Source organism: Schistocerca americana, chromosome 4 (assembly GCF_021461395.2).
Source record: "Schistocerca americana isolate TAMUIC-IGC-003095 chromosome 4, iqSchAmer2.1, whole genome shotgun sequence".
Taxonomy (NCBI): domain Eukaryota; kingdom Metazoa; phylum Arthropoda; class Insecta; order Orthoptera; family Acrididae; genus Schistocerca; species Schistocerca americana.
In genome coordinates, this window is record NC_060122.1 from 535925886 (window position 1) to 535941696 (window position 15811).

General features: G+C 34.6%; 1 protein-coding gene across 3 annotated transcripts in view; it reads left to right on the top strand.

Moving 5' to 3' along the window:
* Positions 1-15811, top strand: part of LOC124613248 (U4/U6 small nuclear ribonucleoprotein Prp3) — a 62349-nt gene that overhangs the window by 8870 nt on the left and 37668 nt on the right. For all 3 annotated transcript variants that reach the window (XM_047141935.1, XM_047141932.1, XM_047141934.1), the window contains exon 4: positions 13484-13702. In XM_047141935.1, coding sequence (XP_046997891.1) covers positions 13484-13702 — 219 coding nt within the window. The remainder of the gene's footprint in view (positions 1-13483; positions 13703-15811) is intronic.

The following is a 15811-nucleotide window of genomic DNA, read 5'->3' on the forward strand; positions in this document are numbered from 1 at the left end:
TTCCCTTGCTAAAATTGTGGGCTGAGTTGCTCTTGGCTGATCCGTTGTGTGCTGCAATTTTGTAGCGTGTCTTTACAAGCAGTAGATCCAGCGAAAAGAGGAAAGATGCTAACTTGACTATCAGCCACCTTCTAGTACGTGGTTTAGGATTTAATTACACAGGTTACCTCTAGTGCAACCTCTTCTTCCTTGGTAAATATAATTCGTCCCAGTTAGTGTATTCTTCGTAGATTCTCCTTTTACAGTTCACTCATCAGACAGCTGATCTACACTGCAGCTTAACCCCGTAGCTTCCTCCCGATTTCATTTAACATTTAAAAAAAGAAATTGGATACGTGGTCCTAAAATAATTTTCTAAATAGGACAGGTTTCCAGATTACAGAAAACTCACTGGGCTACATTAAATTTGTCAGGAATTGTGCACAAAAGTGTAAATTTGTAATCATGCACAGATTTGTGTACTCCTGCTCAGTAGTTGTTCATAAACTGTATATTATAAAATAAAACAGTAGACTATTAAACCAAATGATAAATAATATTGCATTTCTGCGTGTTTACTCTAACTTTAATTCGTTTGTTGTTGTATTACATACATATTATTTCTGTATTTATTTGCTTTTTTTCCGCATGTCACAGAAGGTAACAATTTTGAATTTCCTGTTCAAAGTTACTTTTTCTACACAATTTTTTGTATTATACAATAATTCAAACAGCTTGGGAGAATTTGTAGGTGCTGCAATCTGCGCAACATTGTTTATGCATTTATTAGTTTCTAGTGGTATTAATTCTTCCACGAACATCATTTTGCTCCTCTTCTACTTCCTTTGTTTCTTCCTGGTCATATTCTTTGTTGCAGATTTCTATTAAATCTGTTGCTGAAGAAAAAGTAGTGTGAGTTGACAGATAGTCACCACTTCGAATATAGTCATCTACACTACATGAAATGTTTCACGTTTTAATTGATTCAGGATTGCTTCTGCATTTTCTTGAGCTTCAATGGCTTACAAACCCTGCTTAATTGAAGCCGTTTTAACAGTTTTGAGCTTTTACCCCCTTGCTGCATCCAGGACAGAAACTAACCCGCAGGATCAAATGCACTTTTGACTTCTTCAACCCTAAGAATAAGAGGCTACATCAATAATTACCTATGATTGGACGTGAGAGTATAAATAACACCTTGGTCCATGGGTTGTGTTGATCCTGCGGTCTCAGTGAATCAAGACACAAAAGAATTAAAGACTTAGTTGCCAGTGGGCATTGATTTAAGTCATTAGGGAAAGTTGAAAATTTATGCTGGACCAGGATTCGAACCCGGGTCTCTTGCTTCTTGGCAGGTGTGCTGACAACTATTCCATCTGGACATAATGGTCAACACAACTGCATGGAGTAACCTAACTTGCCTCCTGTCAGACCCAATTTCTTAACTTGTCCACTACATCACTAGTGTGTGGATAAGTTGAGACAGTGGATCTGACAGGAGACATACTTGCGTAGTCCATGCAGTTGTGTTGACCACTGTGTCCGAATGGCACAGTGGTCAGCGCATCTGCCTAGTAAGCAGGAGATCTGATTCGAATCCCATTTTGGCACTGTCACATCCAAATGTCCCACAAATCTGGATATTACATGATTTGACCAACTGGCCAAATTGAGACCCACAATGAGGCCATTTCAAGCTCTGTCAAGTGATGATAGCATTCTGTCATATGAGTACACAGCATCTCTGTGTTTTATCACAGTGATCACTCAACATGTGATGCTGTTTTCGCCCCTTACACACCCTACTAGGCCTGGTAACAACACTGATGCATCCTTATGGCCCATTTACCTGTTGCAGTGAATTGCAGGTCTTAATAATCATTTACATACCCGCTGATGATGCATAAGTGAATGAAGTTACATTCGACCATGTCGTCTGTGTGCTTCATCTTTTTTTGTCAGGTGGAACATACATACAGTAATCAGCAGCTAAGGACTATGACAGTTGTCTATCTGAAGCCAGTAAAAAACATTTGGCAACATCTCTTTTTCAAGTCACACTCCACCAACTTAAGAGCACCAGATCTTGCTATGCCAACAAAGTTGCCATGCTTTGTTAGGTATTGTTGGTCTTGGATTCTACAGCCATTACATCCCACATTACTAGTTGTTGCCATCTGTAATCTTGTTTTAATAATATTGTTTTCACTATTTGATTCTCTATGTGTAAGTTGAAAAGCCTGAGAAATAAAGCTAACCACTCAATGTAATCTGGAGGTATTTGCTAAACAGACGCATAAACAAGATTGAACTTACAGCATGTGCAGATTTATTTATTTTTTTTTTTCATTAAAAATCAATTTTGTGTCCTTTGTACATCACAACTGCTATAGCGATACCGAAAGGTAGAAACAGACGGTGAAGAGAACCTAAGTACTAACAGCATCATTCAGATTCAGAATTGTTGTAGATGATAGTTGGGGACAAAACTAGATAGGTTCAGTTTTGGTAAAAATGTGTATGAATAAACAAATCCTAATGATATGTGGACTGGTATGAAAACAGAAGTGATTTCTCAAAATAATGTCCACCTGTGTTGTCGTTGTCTCTAAGTTTCATTTAAACCTGTGCATGGATTTCTGCATCCTGATTTCCTGCAGTTCTATAGGAAAACAAGCCATATAAAATTCCTGGATTATTTCTGAAACTGAGTAGTGATTGCAATCAGTAACATCAGTACTGATGCACATGGAGAAAATGTAAATTACACAGAGTAAACTTTGCACTTTTTCTCCTTAGGTTCATTACTGTAACATTAAGGTGTAATGTATCAAGTCATTGTACTGTGTATTTCACCAGATTTCCTATTGTATTGAGTGACAGTAGTGAGATTTTGTAAATAGTGCATGTAATGGATCTGGGAAATGTGTTATTTTTTACCGGATTTGTCGATGCCAAATTGTAAATGTTTTCTTATATTTTTGTCAGAATATTTTTTTATTGTAATTTGCCTTATTATATGCTAATTTACTTATATTTTTGAGAGTGAAAGCATATTGATTACTGTTAGTAATTGTGACGAAGAATATCAAAGAGACTGATTACAAGTGGAAGCTTGTGTGTTGTGTAAAATGTCTTTGACACTAGAGTAGTTTTTGACTGTAGTCAGTCGGCAGTGAACTCTTGGTGTCCATGGTGTTGACGGTAGAACAATGCGCAGGTTGCCGTCATAAATAATTTGTTAGTGAACAGAAAGAATGAATTATGTTACCACTTTTTTTATATAAACTTTAAGAAGAAACCACATTCGAAGAAATGGTATTTGAAGCACCAAAAATGAGGCAAACACATTGAACCAGGTCATTTCTGCAACCGACAAAACTGCATTGTGGAATCATACTTCCACTAGTCAACTGAAGCCAAGACAAATATTGCCGTGTAAACATTTCACGGAAGAGGTACTGTCACGAAATATGCCAAATTTAAGTAAATAAAAAGTAGTGACCATATTTCAACTGGGGACTGTAGCCGGGATATTGTGTTCACGAGATCTTCAACAGTGCTACGAGGAAGAAAATTTTTGTGTGTTAATACCAGTTTCTTCAGAATGTGTGTTACAGTATTTGTGTTCATCGGGAAGTAAAAGTTTTGGAGAAGAAATGTTTCGGCAAAAAAAAAATTTTCGACAGAAGAAGTAATTTCAAGAATTTTGGTCAACAGTCACATGGATGGAAAACGTGGATTTGCAACAGTAGAAGAGTGTTCCAGATAAGTCACGGAACCCTCGTATTTTGTTAAAACAATCTTTTTATCTTGTTTTGTATTTTTGTGTATAATTTTTTTTTCTTCGCAATGACTTATGAGATTTTCAAGAGTATTGTGCCTAAAGTAGAAAGTGGTAATTTAATAGACTTTGAAAATCAGGACAGGTCAAATGAAACAGAAAGAACCAATCAATTTGATTTAAAAAGTTTTCTTGTGAATTTCACGAAAGAAATTAAACAATCAGTTCACGACAATAAGACTTACTGGGATGAAAAAATTGATAACATTTTGTTGCAAGTCCCAGCAGTCAATACCCAAGTGGGCGATCTTTCGAACAGGGTTGGCAGTGTTGAGGAAACAATTGAATCTGTGGAAGCAAAAGTAAATGAAATTGATGCTAAATTGAGTGATGAAATTAATACTGTAAAAAATGAGTTACTGGCAGATAGGGAAAGAAATTTAATTGATTTTAATGAGATAAAAGGGGAAATTAAAAATTTAGATGAGAATACAAAAGTTTTAGTAAAGAATGTACAACAAGCAACTGACAATCGTTTGGTTACTCTAGAAAAAAGAGTAGAGTGCAATGATTTAGAAAACAAAAAATCTGTCAAAGAATTTAGCGTAAAATTGAAAGTTTTGACATTGAATTTCAAAGCAAAAATAACAATATCAACACATGCAATCTTGTATCTAATATTCCAGTGAAGCACTTTTCGGTAGATGGACCCTTACATCCCATTGATTTTTATACAGTATTGTAAGGATTGTTTTTTTACCTCACTCACCAGATGATATGAAAATTAAATTTGTGAAAAAATTCTTGGAACCTCGAAGCTTTGACTTGGGCAAACCAGATTGTAACTGTGGAGGTGACCTTCTCAGAATTTGAATCAAAATTTCTGGAAAATTTGTGGGATGATCTTAAGTAAACTAGAATCAAAAGTGAATTTTTGAATGGGAGAAACTATAGAGAATCAGATGGGAGCATGAAACAATTTTGCAAAAGTGAACTTCAAAAACTTATTCATTTAACAAAACCTTTGGATGACTTGATCAAAATTGATACCTTAAAGAGAAGATTGCCATCAGCAATGCAGTTGAGTTTAGTTCATTGTCCTGATAGTAATAAAGAGCAGTTTCTCAATTTATTGAAAAGTTGGATAGGGTAACAACAAGAACACACAGTGGGTTTACTCAGAAAGGTAATGGTCAAAATTGGGGAAATGACAACTTTCAAAAAAGGGAACAAAACAATTATCACGGTCTCAGTCAAAATTCAGGGGGATATAACAATTCTCAAAAGAAGGACCATAATTTTCATCCAAAACAAGAACATGATTTTCGCGGAAATAATCAACAAAATAGAGAATAGTTTAGGGATCAAAATCACAAAAATTTTGATAGAGATCAGTACAATAGAAATTACCAACAATCAGGTAATGTTTGGCATAGGAATGGGAACAGAACTGTTGATCAGAGACATTGGCAGAACCACAATCAGCAGTTCAAGCAGGAACAAGTTGTAATTCAGGAAATAAAAAACGAGTAGACGCCCCCTTGAAGGTCCGCAAGGTTGAGGCAGAAGGTGAGCATGATGAAAGGACCAATGGATGTGACTATCATAAACCCAAACATGACAGTTCCAAACCTAAGCTATCACATGAGGTCATTAGTTGTTACTTATTGAAGAAATTTCAAGAGGAAAATAATGATGATATTGATAAAGATAAAATTTTCAGTAAACAAGAACATACAATAGATAAAAGTAATTGTGATTCATTTAATTTGACAGAGTTTTACACTGGGGCAGAAAAGAACAACACTTTGTCAGATGATGTAATTTGTACTAGTTCAGAGACGTGTGTGAATGAAAGAGAGAATGCATGCTGTGAGAATTAAAATATTGGTGAAAGAGATCTGGTAACTTTAGAAAGGGGAAATAATATTTTAGGGGATAATTTGAATGTGTGTGACCTGAATATGTATAATGATAGTGATGTTGATGATAAAGTTGATAATGATGGTAATGGTATTGATGATGATGTTGAGGAAAGGTGTTTCATTAGTTTAAATAGGGAGTTGGGTATACACATGGTTGAAAATGGATTAAATAGTGAGAATATTATAGAAATTCCCAGGGATGTTACCAGGATGAATAAGGCTCACAAGCTGGGTGTATGTGAAAGTGTGAATTTTGATGTTGTTGGTAAAGAATCTGACAACACAAATAATGATGACACATGTATAACTTCTAGCCTAAGTGAAACTTTTACAGATACTAATGACACACACACACATTTCTTATGAATATATGGCTGAACAGTGAAACTATTTCGTTTGACAAGAACTTTAGAAAGATGCTTATTAATGTATGTGAAACTGTATGTCCTGAGTGGTGGAAAAAGATGAGATATTTTATTTTTGAAAAGCTAAAGGATAAGTACTCCAATAGTATACAATGTGATTTGGATGAAAATTCTTGGCTATTTGAGATAATAGAGAGTACTAATGACAATTTTGTATCTTGTGCAAATTTTATAACTGTGACAAATAATACATATAATGGTATACCATATGATTCTGATAAGTATAGGTTTGGGGAAATTGAAAGTGATTTATTACATGAGGATACAGGTTCTGGGAAAAGTGATCAGTTTTGCAGTCCTTATATAAAATTTCAAATTAGGTCATGGATTGGTAAATGTTTAATTGATACAGGAAGTGAAATCTCGGGAATATCTGAAAGGTTAAGCAAGAAATTGAAAGCGGGGAAAGATTATGTTGAAATGCCAGTTGTTTGGGTAAAGATAAAAGGTGCTACTGGGAAGAGCAGTAAATTGGTAAAAAGCCAGGCTTTAGTGACATTTTTAATTGAAGGCAAGTTGTTCACACATGGATGTTTTGTAATTCAGGAATTTAATGAGGATTTTCTTTTGGGTATGAATTGGATAGTAAAAGTAAATACAGCATTTGATTGGGTTGGAAAAAAACTTTTGATAGAAACTAGTGAAAGGGAATACATTCAGACAAATTTTGTGAACACACTCGGTGATCAGAGTAATGGAAATTTTGACAGTATCAATTTACTAAAAGAAAATAGATTGGAGAATATTGAAACTCATAGATTTGATACTGATGAAGTTGAATTTGGGAATTTAGTACATTTGAAAATTTCAGAAACACAAAATTTATCTGGGGAGCAAAAACAACAGTTAGAAAATCTGCTGTGGGAATACAGTGATGTTTTCAGTGACATACCTGGTAGGGTAAAGGGTTATCAGTGTGAGCTTCAGGTAAAACCTCATGAACCATTTTTCATAAAACCATACAGTATTGCAATATCAAAAAGACTTGCTGTTGAGAAAGAGCTGAAAAAGATGGAAGGATGTAATATAATAGAAAGGAGTATCAGTGCATATAATAATCCTCTAGTAGTAGTTTCGAAAAAAGATGGTGGAGTTAGATTGGTTTTGGACTCTAGACACTTAAACAAAATTTTGTTCAGACAGACAGACCATCCCGAAAATATTGATGAGTTACTCTATAAATTTACAGATATAAAATATATGTCAGGTTTGGATCTAACTTCGGGTTTTCATCAGGTACCACTTTCGGTTAATTCTAGAAAATATACTGATTTCTTGTACAATGGTAAGAGTTACCAATATTGTGTTGTGCCATTTGGGTTAAATTCTTCTGTTTCCGAATTTATAAGATCTTTGGATCATGTACTGGGGCAAGAAATTGCATCTAAACTGATAATTTATGTAGATGACATTTTGGTTACAGGGCAAAATTGGGAGGAACATTTTTCGATTTTGAAGTCAGTTTGTGAAAAACTTAGAAAATGGGGGACGACATTGAAATTAGAGAAATGTAAATTTGCAGTTTCTGAATTAAAATTTTTGGGTCATGTTGTCACAGACAAGGGAATTTTGGCAGATCCAGAAAAAAATTAAAGCAATTTCAGAAATTCCTATTCCTAAGACTAAAAAACAATTAAAGTCGTTCTTTGGGTTATGTGGTTATTACCGAAAACATATAAGTGATCAGAGTCTGAATGCACCATGTTTAAGTCAGTTACTTAAGAAAAACACTGTTTGGGTTTGGGATAAAAGTCGTCAGGAAGAGTTTGATAAAATTAAGCAAGAGTTGAGGAAGCAATACTTATTACACAGACCTGATTTTAATTTACCATTTTGTTTGAACACTGATAGCAGTAATTATGGGCTTGGAGCAGAGTTATTTCAAGAAAGAGTAGAGAATGGAGTTAAGATACATTGTACCATAGCATTTGCAAGCAGAATGTTGCTCAAGCATGAGAAAAATTATACAGTCACAGAGAAGGAACTTTTGGCAATTCATTGGGCTTTTACAAAATTTAGAATTTACCTTATTGGACATAAAACCATAGTATTTTCAGATCACAAAGCTTTGAGTTACTTACGAGAGTGCAAATTATACCACAGTAGATTGACCAGATGGGCAATATTTCTGCAACAGTTTGACTTTGAAATCAAACACACAAAAGATTCTGAGAATGTAGTAGCTGATTCACTTTCAAGGTTACCAATTGGGGGAGAAAAGGAGATTTTTGAACAAGAGGAGGAAAAGCAATTTAAAATTACATCTTGGGTTGTCGGGTGTTCTGCCGGATATCAGCGTCGTACTTGCACGATATTTCGGTCACGTAGCTCGAGACCTTCATCAGGTCGCACCTGATGAAGGTCTCGAGCTACGTGACCGAAATATCGTGCAAGTACGACGCTGATATCCAGCAGAACACCCGACAACCCAAGATGTCATTAGATCGCCGGGAAAGCCTGAAGAGTTACATAAATTTAAAATTAGATACTTGAAAGGGGTGGAAAATGAGAAAACAATTAGAACTATGTGTAACAAAATTAGAAAAAATCAAAATTTAGATCAAAGTTGGAAATTAATCAAAGAATGTTTAGGCAATAAGGGGTATGAGAAACTTGATAAATTTTGCAAATTACATAAGGGGATTTTATTTCGGAGATCAGATGTAGATTCTGATAATTGGAAACTGTGTTGGCCAGAGGCAGATGCTGGAAAGCTGATCATTTACATACAGGAAAGTTTTGGTCATTGTGGGATACAGAAGTGCATTCAAAAGATACAACAAAATGTTTATTTTTACAATATTGGAAAGAAGGTAAGAAAAGAATTGGCAACCTGTGACAAATGTCAGAGTGTTAAAGTGAGCAGTCAAAGATGTGGTGGAGAAATGCAAAACATTATTCTGGAAAAACCTTTAGATCTTATCACTGTGGACTTATATGGAATGTTACCAAAGAGTAATGGTGGTCACTGTTACATATTTGTTATGGTAGATGTATTTTCAAAATTAATTAAACTATATCCAGTGAAAAAAGCTACTAGCCATTAAATTATAATAAAAATTGAAGGAGATTATTTCGCACAGGTGGGTAAACCAAAAGCTATATTATCAGACAATGGTTCACAAATTTGGAAAAAGCTTATTGAAAGATCAAAATTAAAGCATATACTTATATCTGTTTATTCTCCATCCACCAATCCTGCAGAAAGATATATGAGGGAAATTGGGAGACTTTGTAGAACCTATTGTAGCCATAAACATCCAACCTGGTTTGAGCACGTTCGAAATTTTGAAGATATTATGAATAGCCTACAACATAGTTCCACAGGATTTTCACCGTATGAGATTATGTTTAATATTAGACCTCCAAATCTTATATCAGAACTTATTGAATTTCCTAAATGTACACCTTTAACTATGCAAGAGAGAGAAGATATTGTCAGGGAAACTATGAGGAAACAAGGGGAAAAGAGGAATAAAAGACATAACAATAGGGTAAAATTAACCATTTTCAAGATTGGGGATCTTGTTCTGGTCAAATCTCATGAAAAATCAAAAATGTTAACTTCAGAAATTAAAAAATTCTTTGATATCTATATTCGACCTTTTGAAGTCATAGAAAATCCACGCCCTAATGCTTATCGTTTGATGTACCCTAAGTCAAAGAAATTATTTGGTCTCAGGAATGTTGTCTCTTTGAAACTATGTAAACAGAAATCATAATTTCAAAATTTAAATAACCTATTATCTAAAACAAAAGTCCTCCACTGGAATATGCTTGTTAGAACAAAACTACCTGTACAACCAAGTACGTATATTTGCATGTATAAATTAATAATTTGAAGTCACATGTTAATTGAAACTGATGAAAAAACACTGTTGTAACAAAGAATGAGAGAAAGATTTATTCTTACTTTTTTTTAAAAAAAAAGTCTCCCTAGTGAGCATTTCTGAATTTTTCTAATTTTTGGAAGCTAAGTCTTCCCTGTGGGTGGAGGCATGCATGTGAGGACATGCATGCAAAGGTATAAGTTTCAAAACCAATTTTAGATAAAGCCTCACGATATATGAGCAGTTTATTATTCTTTATACTGATGTTGTGGGGAGCGAAAGTACTCTTCACAAGAATGTGACTTGTAGTAATATTGTAGTAGAGAGGCAAGTGTACATAAATAATTGCAAAAAATTTAGATAATACTGATGTATCTTTAGCTGTACTAAAAAAAAGAAAAAAAGAAAATCATAAGAAAAAAATACAAAACAAAAAAAACATGAGTAAAAAAAATATAAAATTCCAAAAAAATCAGAATATATATATATATATATATATATATCTATATATATATATATATATATAATGGAAGGAAACATTCCACGTGGGAAAAATTGTGTTTGTTTGTGTGTCTATCGACCTGCCAGCGCTTTCGTTCGGTAAGTCACCTCATCTTTGTTTTTATACTTAATTTTTCCCACGTGGAATGTTTCCTTCTATTATATATATATATATATATATATATATATATATATATATATATATATATATATATATATATATATATATATATATATATATAAGGTAAATATATAGGAAAAAAACCCTACACTATATATGTCCAGTATCATTTTGACTGTACAATGTGTAGGCATAATGAAATTAACATTAATATGAAAAAAAAATTCAATCTTATTCTAGAAAATGAGTTTTACCTTTCTATTATTTTCAATCTGTATGCCGTATGTTAGAATATTTCTCATGTATGTTTTATACCATGTATATTTGTCATGTTAAATAATTTCTTTGCTTGAATTTTTTGTGTATGAAATTGATGGGGAAGTATCATTGCAACAACAGCCAGTATCAAGTCCACAGATTCAAAGAGTCCAAATTTGGAAGAGGTTATCAGACTGCATCATTAATGTACTAATTGTGTAATACACATCCATTACTGAGTGTGGTCGGGATTTTGTTGTATATGTTCGTAACAACAAAAGCCCTGGGGAGCAGTTGTAATGGATCTGGGAGATGTGTTATTTTTTACCGGATTTGTCGATACCAAATTGTAAATGTTTTCTTATATTTTTGTCAGAATATTTTTTTATTGTAATTTGCCTTATTATATGCTAATTTACTTATATTTTTGAGAGTGAAAGCATATTGATTACTGTTAGTAATTGTGACGAAGAATATCAAAGAGACTGATTACAAGTGGAAGCTTGTGTGTTGTGTAAAATGTCTTTGACGCTAGAGTAGTTTTTGACTGTAGTCAGTCGGCAGTGAACTCTTGGTGGCCATGGTGTTGACGGTAGAACAATGCGCAGGTTGCCGTCATAAATAATTTGTTAGTGAACAGAAAGAATGAATTATGTTACCACTTTTTTTATATAAACTTTAAGAAGAAACCACATTCAAAGAAATGGTATTTGAATCACCAAAAATGAGGCAAACACATTGAACCAGGTCATTTCTGCAACCGACAAAACTGCATTGTGGAATCATACTTCCACTAGACAACTGAAGCTAAGACAAATATCGCCTTGTAAACATTTCACGGAAAAGGTACTGTCACGAAATATGCCAAATTTAAATAAATAAAAAGTAGTGACAATATTTCATGCACCAAGTGGCACAATGGAAGAACAGTGTGAAAATATCCATCTGGATATCATGATGTAGACTTTCCGTGAGGATTCTGACCCAGATTCCTACCTTTTTGGCAGTTTGGAAGGATAGGGGTGGACCCTGTAACAAACTGAATCTTTGAATCTGTCAGTCATATGCATGTAAATAGTGTTAAGTAATTTGTAGCACATTGCCCATGAAAGATGTGTGTACATAATAATATTCGTTGCTTTTGGTACTGGAAGTAGGATAAGAGGAAATTGTCAAGATTTCAGGGAGTACCGTTATTATTGTGTGTTTCTGTTTTGGGAGTTTTGCCCTACAGAAGACTATTATTATATTTAGCAGAGGAAGTGTACAATAACTTATTTTAAACACATCAGCTAAGGAAGATTACCTAATAGAAATGTGCTTCTGAGACAGTTCATGAGACATTCCTTTCACTGACCAACAGTTTTATGTTTTAATAAAGCCAGTATATTTTTGGAAAATGACATACATTAATTTATACCATAATATAAGTAACAACTCATGTCTTCCTGTGGCCTTAAATTAATATCCAGTTTCACAAATAAGGAAAGCTAGCTTTTATGTTATTCTTCCATGCAGTTAACAGAAAATCGATAAGTATTTTTTTAGAGACTTGGATAATGACAGAGGCCCAGGAAGACTGAAAAAAACAAGGCTTATTATTTCTGTTCCAGAGTTCTTCATCGATATACTAGAGACTCGTCCCAGCTTCGCATAGGTACTACTAAGTATCTTTGGCCAGATGACTCGTTTGGCATAGTGGTAACAAATTATATACAAACATCTCTCATGAATCTGACTACCTGTTGGTGAAAACTGTATCAAAATCCTAACAGTAATTTCTTAAATGAGCCTTTACATACAGGGAGAAAAAGACAGCAGGGAACTTTAAATTTTACATATGTATAAATGTGTAGCTATCAGAGTTAAGAACTTGGTGGACAGAATGAGGAACTTGCATTGCTGTGCAAATGCTATACTGATGTAAGCTAATAGAAATGGCCCCTGAAGAATGTTCTGTGCATTGATAGTAATGTCAAAAAATTGAATTAAGCATTGGTGCAGTTCAGTTATTTTGATGTTCACAATCATACTCGACATTAACTCAGTCTGATTTCTGGTCTGGACCGCCAGAGATGGCAGTCATATGTGCATGAGGTTTGTGTGTGTGTGTGTGTGTGTGTGTGTGTGTGTGTGTGTGTGTGTTCTCTGGAGGAGGCTTTTGATGAAAGCTAAATGTGTAACAATCTCTTTTTGTTGTGCTTGTCTGCAGCTCAACATGTGATCTTTAATTGAGAAGCAATCTATCATTTTTCTAATGTTGTTTATATAAAAAAAAATAATACTTCTCTAAGGCAACACACTTGTAACTAAAATATATAGAGATTGAAAAGGCAGTAAAGATTCTCAATTTTTGCGGCAACTTTATACACAGAGTGCTTTATAGAATGAAAAATTAGGAAATATTGAAAGGTTTTGCGACAGCATGGTACTTTAATAAACAGAGGAAGAATGATGTTCAGAATTTAAAGGAACAAAGGAATTAGTTACACAATCAACCATTATCTGTTCATATTGTTGGAAGAATAATTGAACACAGTTTCTGACAGTTTTTGTCATGGATACGATAACTGGCTCTTATTAACAAAATAGATTTTTTCATATTTCTTTCACTTTTGTTTAGTAATCTTCAATGTGCATTCTGTTTTTTTCTTTTATAGATCAAAGAAATGATGGCTAATGCTCAAAAGATGATTGAAGAGAGAAAACGTGCATTAAATGCACTTAGAGTTGATGAAATTCCTCCAATGCGCTCTATGTATGGACGAGATGATACACAATCGATGAGAAGTTCAGCATTTTCTACAGCTCCACCTAGCCTGTCGTCTGGAATGAATCGTGGTGATCCTGATAAAGCTAGAAAGATTGCACAGTTGCAGGTGAGACCATATCACAGATTGGCAGTAATGTATTTTCACAATGAATGACTATAGAAGTAGTTTCTTTCTCTATTTACTTTTGATAGAACATTGTGTGTACAGTAGGATGCAGAGCCAAGCATCATGCTGCAATAAGGTGCTCCTTAGATTACGTGTTACATTTCAGACCTGATGCGACAATGTACATTATGACCTTCATTTCAAGTACTGTAGTGTGACATGTATTGTATTTCTCTTGAACTCAAGTCATCTGAAATATAAAATGGCTGAAGTGTTTGATTGGGTGACACACAATAGTGTAGTGTGATATAGAACTTAATAGAATGATTCGTAATCTACATTAATAAGAAGTTCTCTTAAAGCTACTTATTGAGAGAGGAAATGTATAATGGTGTGCATGTTAGGAAGTAGCTGTGTGATTCATTCGGTGCAGAGAGGGGGAGGGGGTGATACTTTGTGGTGTCACCAGTGGGCTACATGTCTCTGACCCACACCACATGTTCCCACAGTCATCAACCCTGATAACTGTCACTGCTGGGGTAGGTGCTACAGCAGCCCACTGTTCCTGTTTGACTCTCTGTAGTGGAATTTATACTCTTGGGAAACTTTCTCGTTTCTTAACTTAATACCTGCCATGTTTGCGTCATGCCACCCATAATGAACATTGTAGTGCCTAGGTAACTCCTCCATAAGTAAACTAACACAAAAATCAACACTAAATGTTGTACACACAGCTTGAAGAGTGTGCTACAAACACTAAACAGTGGAATGACACTTTTGGCGGAAGCGTCACAGAGTACATTGCTCCTGGCCTCTGTGCATTGCCTCAGAACTTACCTTTCTCTGTGAAATTAACTAAAAAATAAAGTTCGAGAGTATAAGATAAAGCAGCACATTAAACCATATGCTCATGATCACAAGAATGGATTTTCCCAAATTACTCTCAGAAAATACCGAGACGGTTTTATCAATAAAGTTGATTCATTAGGTAAGTTACTCGCATTAATTTAGGCACATTCTGTGACTGGAATGATGCCAATATATTAAACCATTTCAGGCACAAAAACATACTAATATGTCGTAATCATGCACTTTCTGGTTATTCAGCCAAGAAAATGGGAATTATTGGAAGTATTGGACTATTGTACATTGCTTAACAGCATCCGTGGCTGAGAAAGCTGCATCCTCGTGAATATATCCACTCATAAATCATTTTGTTTGCCCTTCAAGTCCGTGAACATGATAATGCTCCTTTAAATGAAGAAACACTATTGGGTGGACACACTTTTTACTGGGAATTAAAACCTGAAGATGTTTGTGCATAATAAACTTTTCTTCCATAATCATCTTTACGTAATTGGTTTTCAATCCTTCCAAACTTTGTATGTGAGGTGACACACTTGCACACATTTGTGACTGGTTACATTATGAGTTTTCTGACAGCTGTGCATGGATTCGCATCTGATCAGAATCACTCATCACATCCTTGGTCATGTTGTCTACATAATCACTTATAGCAGATTGCCATTGCAAAAAGTCTAGTTGGGCTTTAATATCACATATCCCATTTACCAGTTCTTTACTTCGGGTATCCTTCCTAGATGTGACATTTTCTGCAGCAGTCTGCACTTCTGTGGCTGTCCCTGTTGTCTTGTTCTAAGGATAAATCAGAAACATGGTCTGATAATTGTTTTACTGTTGTAACTTTACGTTTGTCCTTTACCTCATTAGTTAAAGTTCCAATAACTTCTGATATATGTTGGTTAACCTGGCACAAATCTGGTATTTGTTATCCGGTGTGGGATGTAGTCCAGCAATTTTATTTCACAAAACACTCACTTTTGCCAATCAGATCAATTTATTCTTGCTTAGTTGATCCTTGTTTTTCAGTCATATCCTCCTGCTTTTCAGTGAGTAAAGTAACTTGGTTAAACACTGCATTTACTGGTCCACCCATCTTCTCGATCCTGTAGAAAAGTCCCGTCAAAGGATTGTCCATTGGTTTCTGCTGACCAGGTGGTGCAATATTGTGTACAACTGGTTGAACATGAACTTCGTCCCTATCTTCCATTCTAGATTGCTGTCTACTCATAACACAATAAATTCACA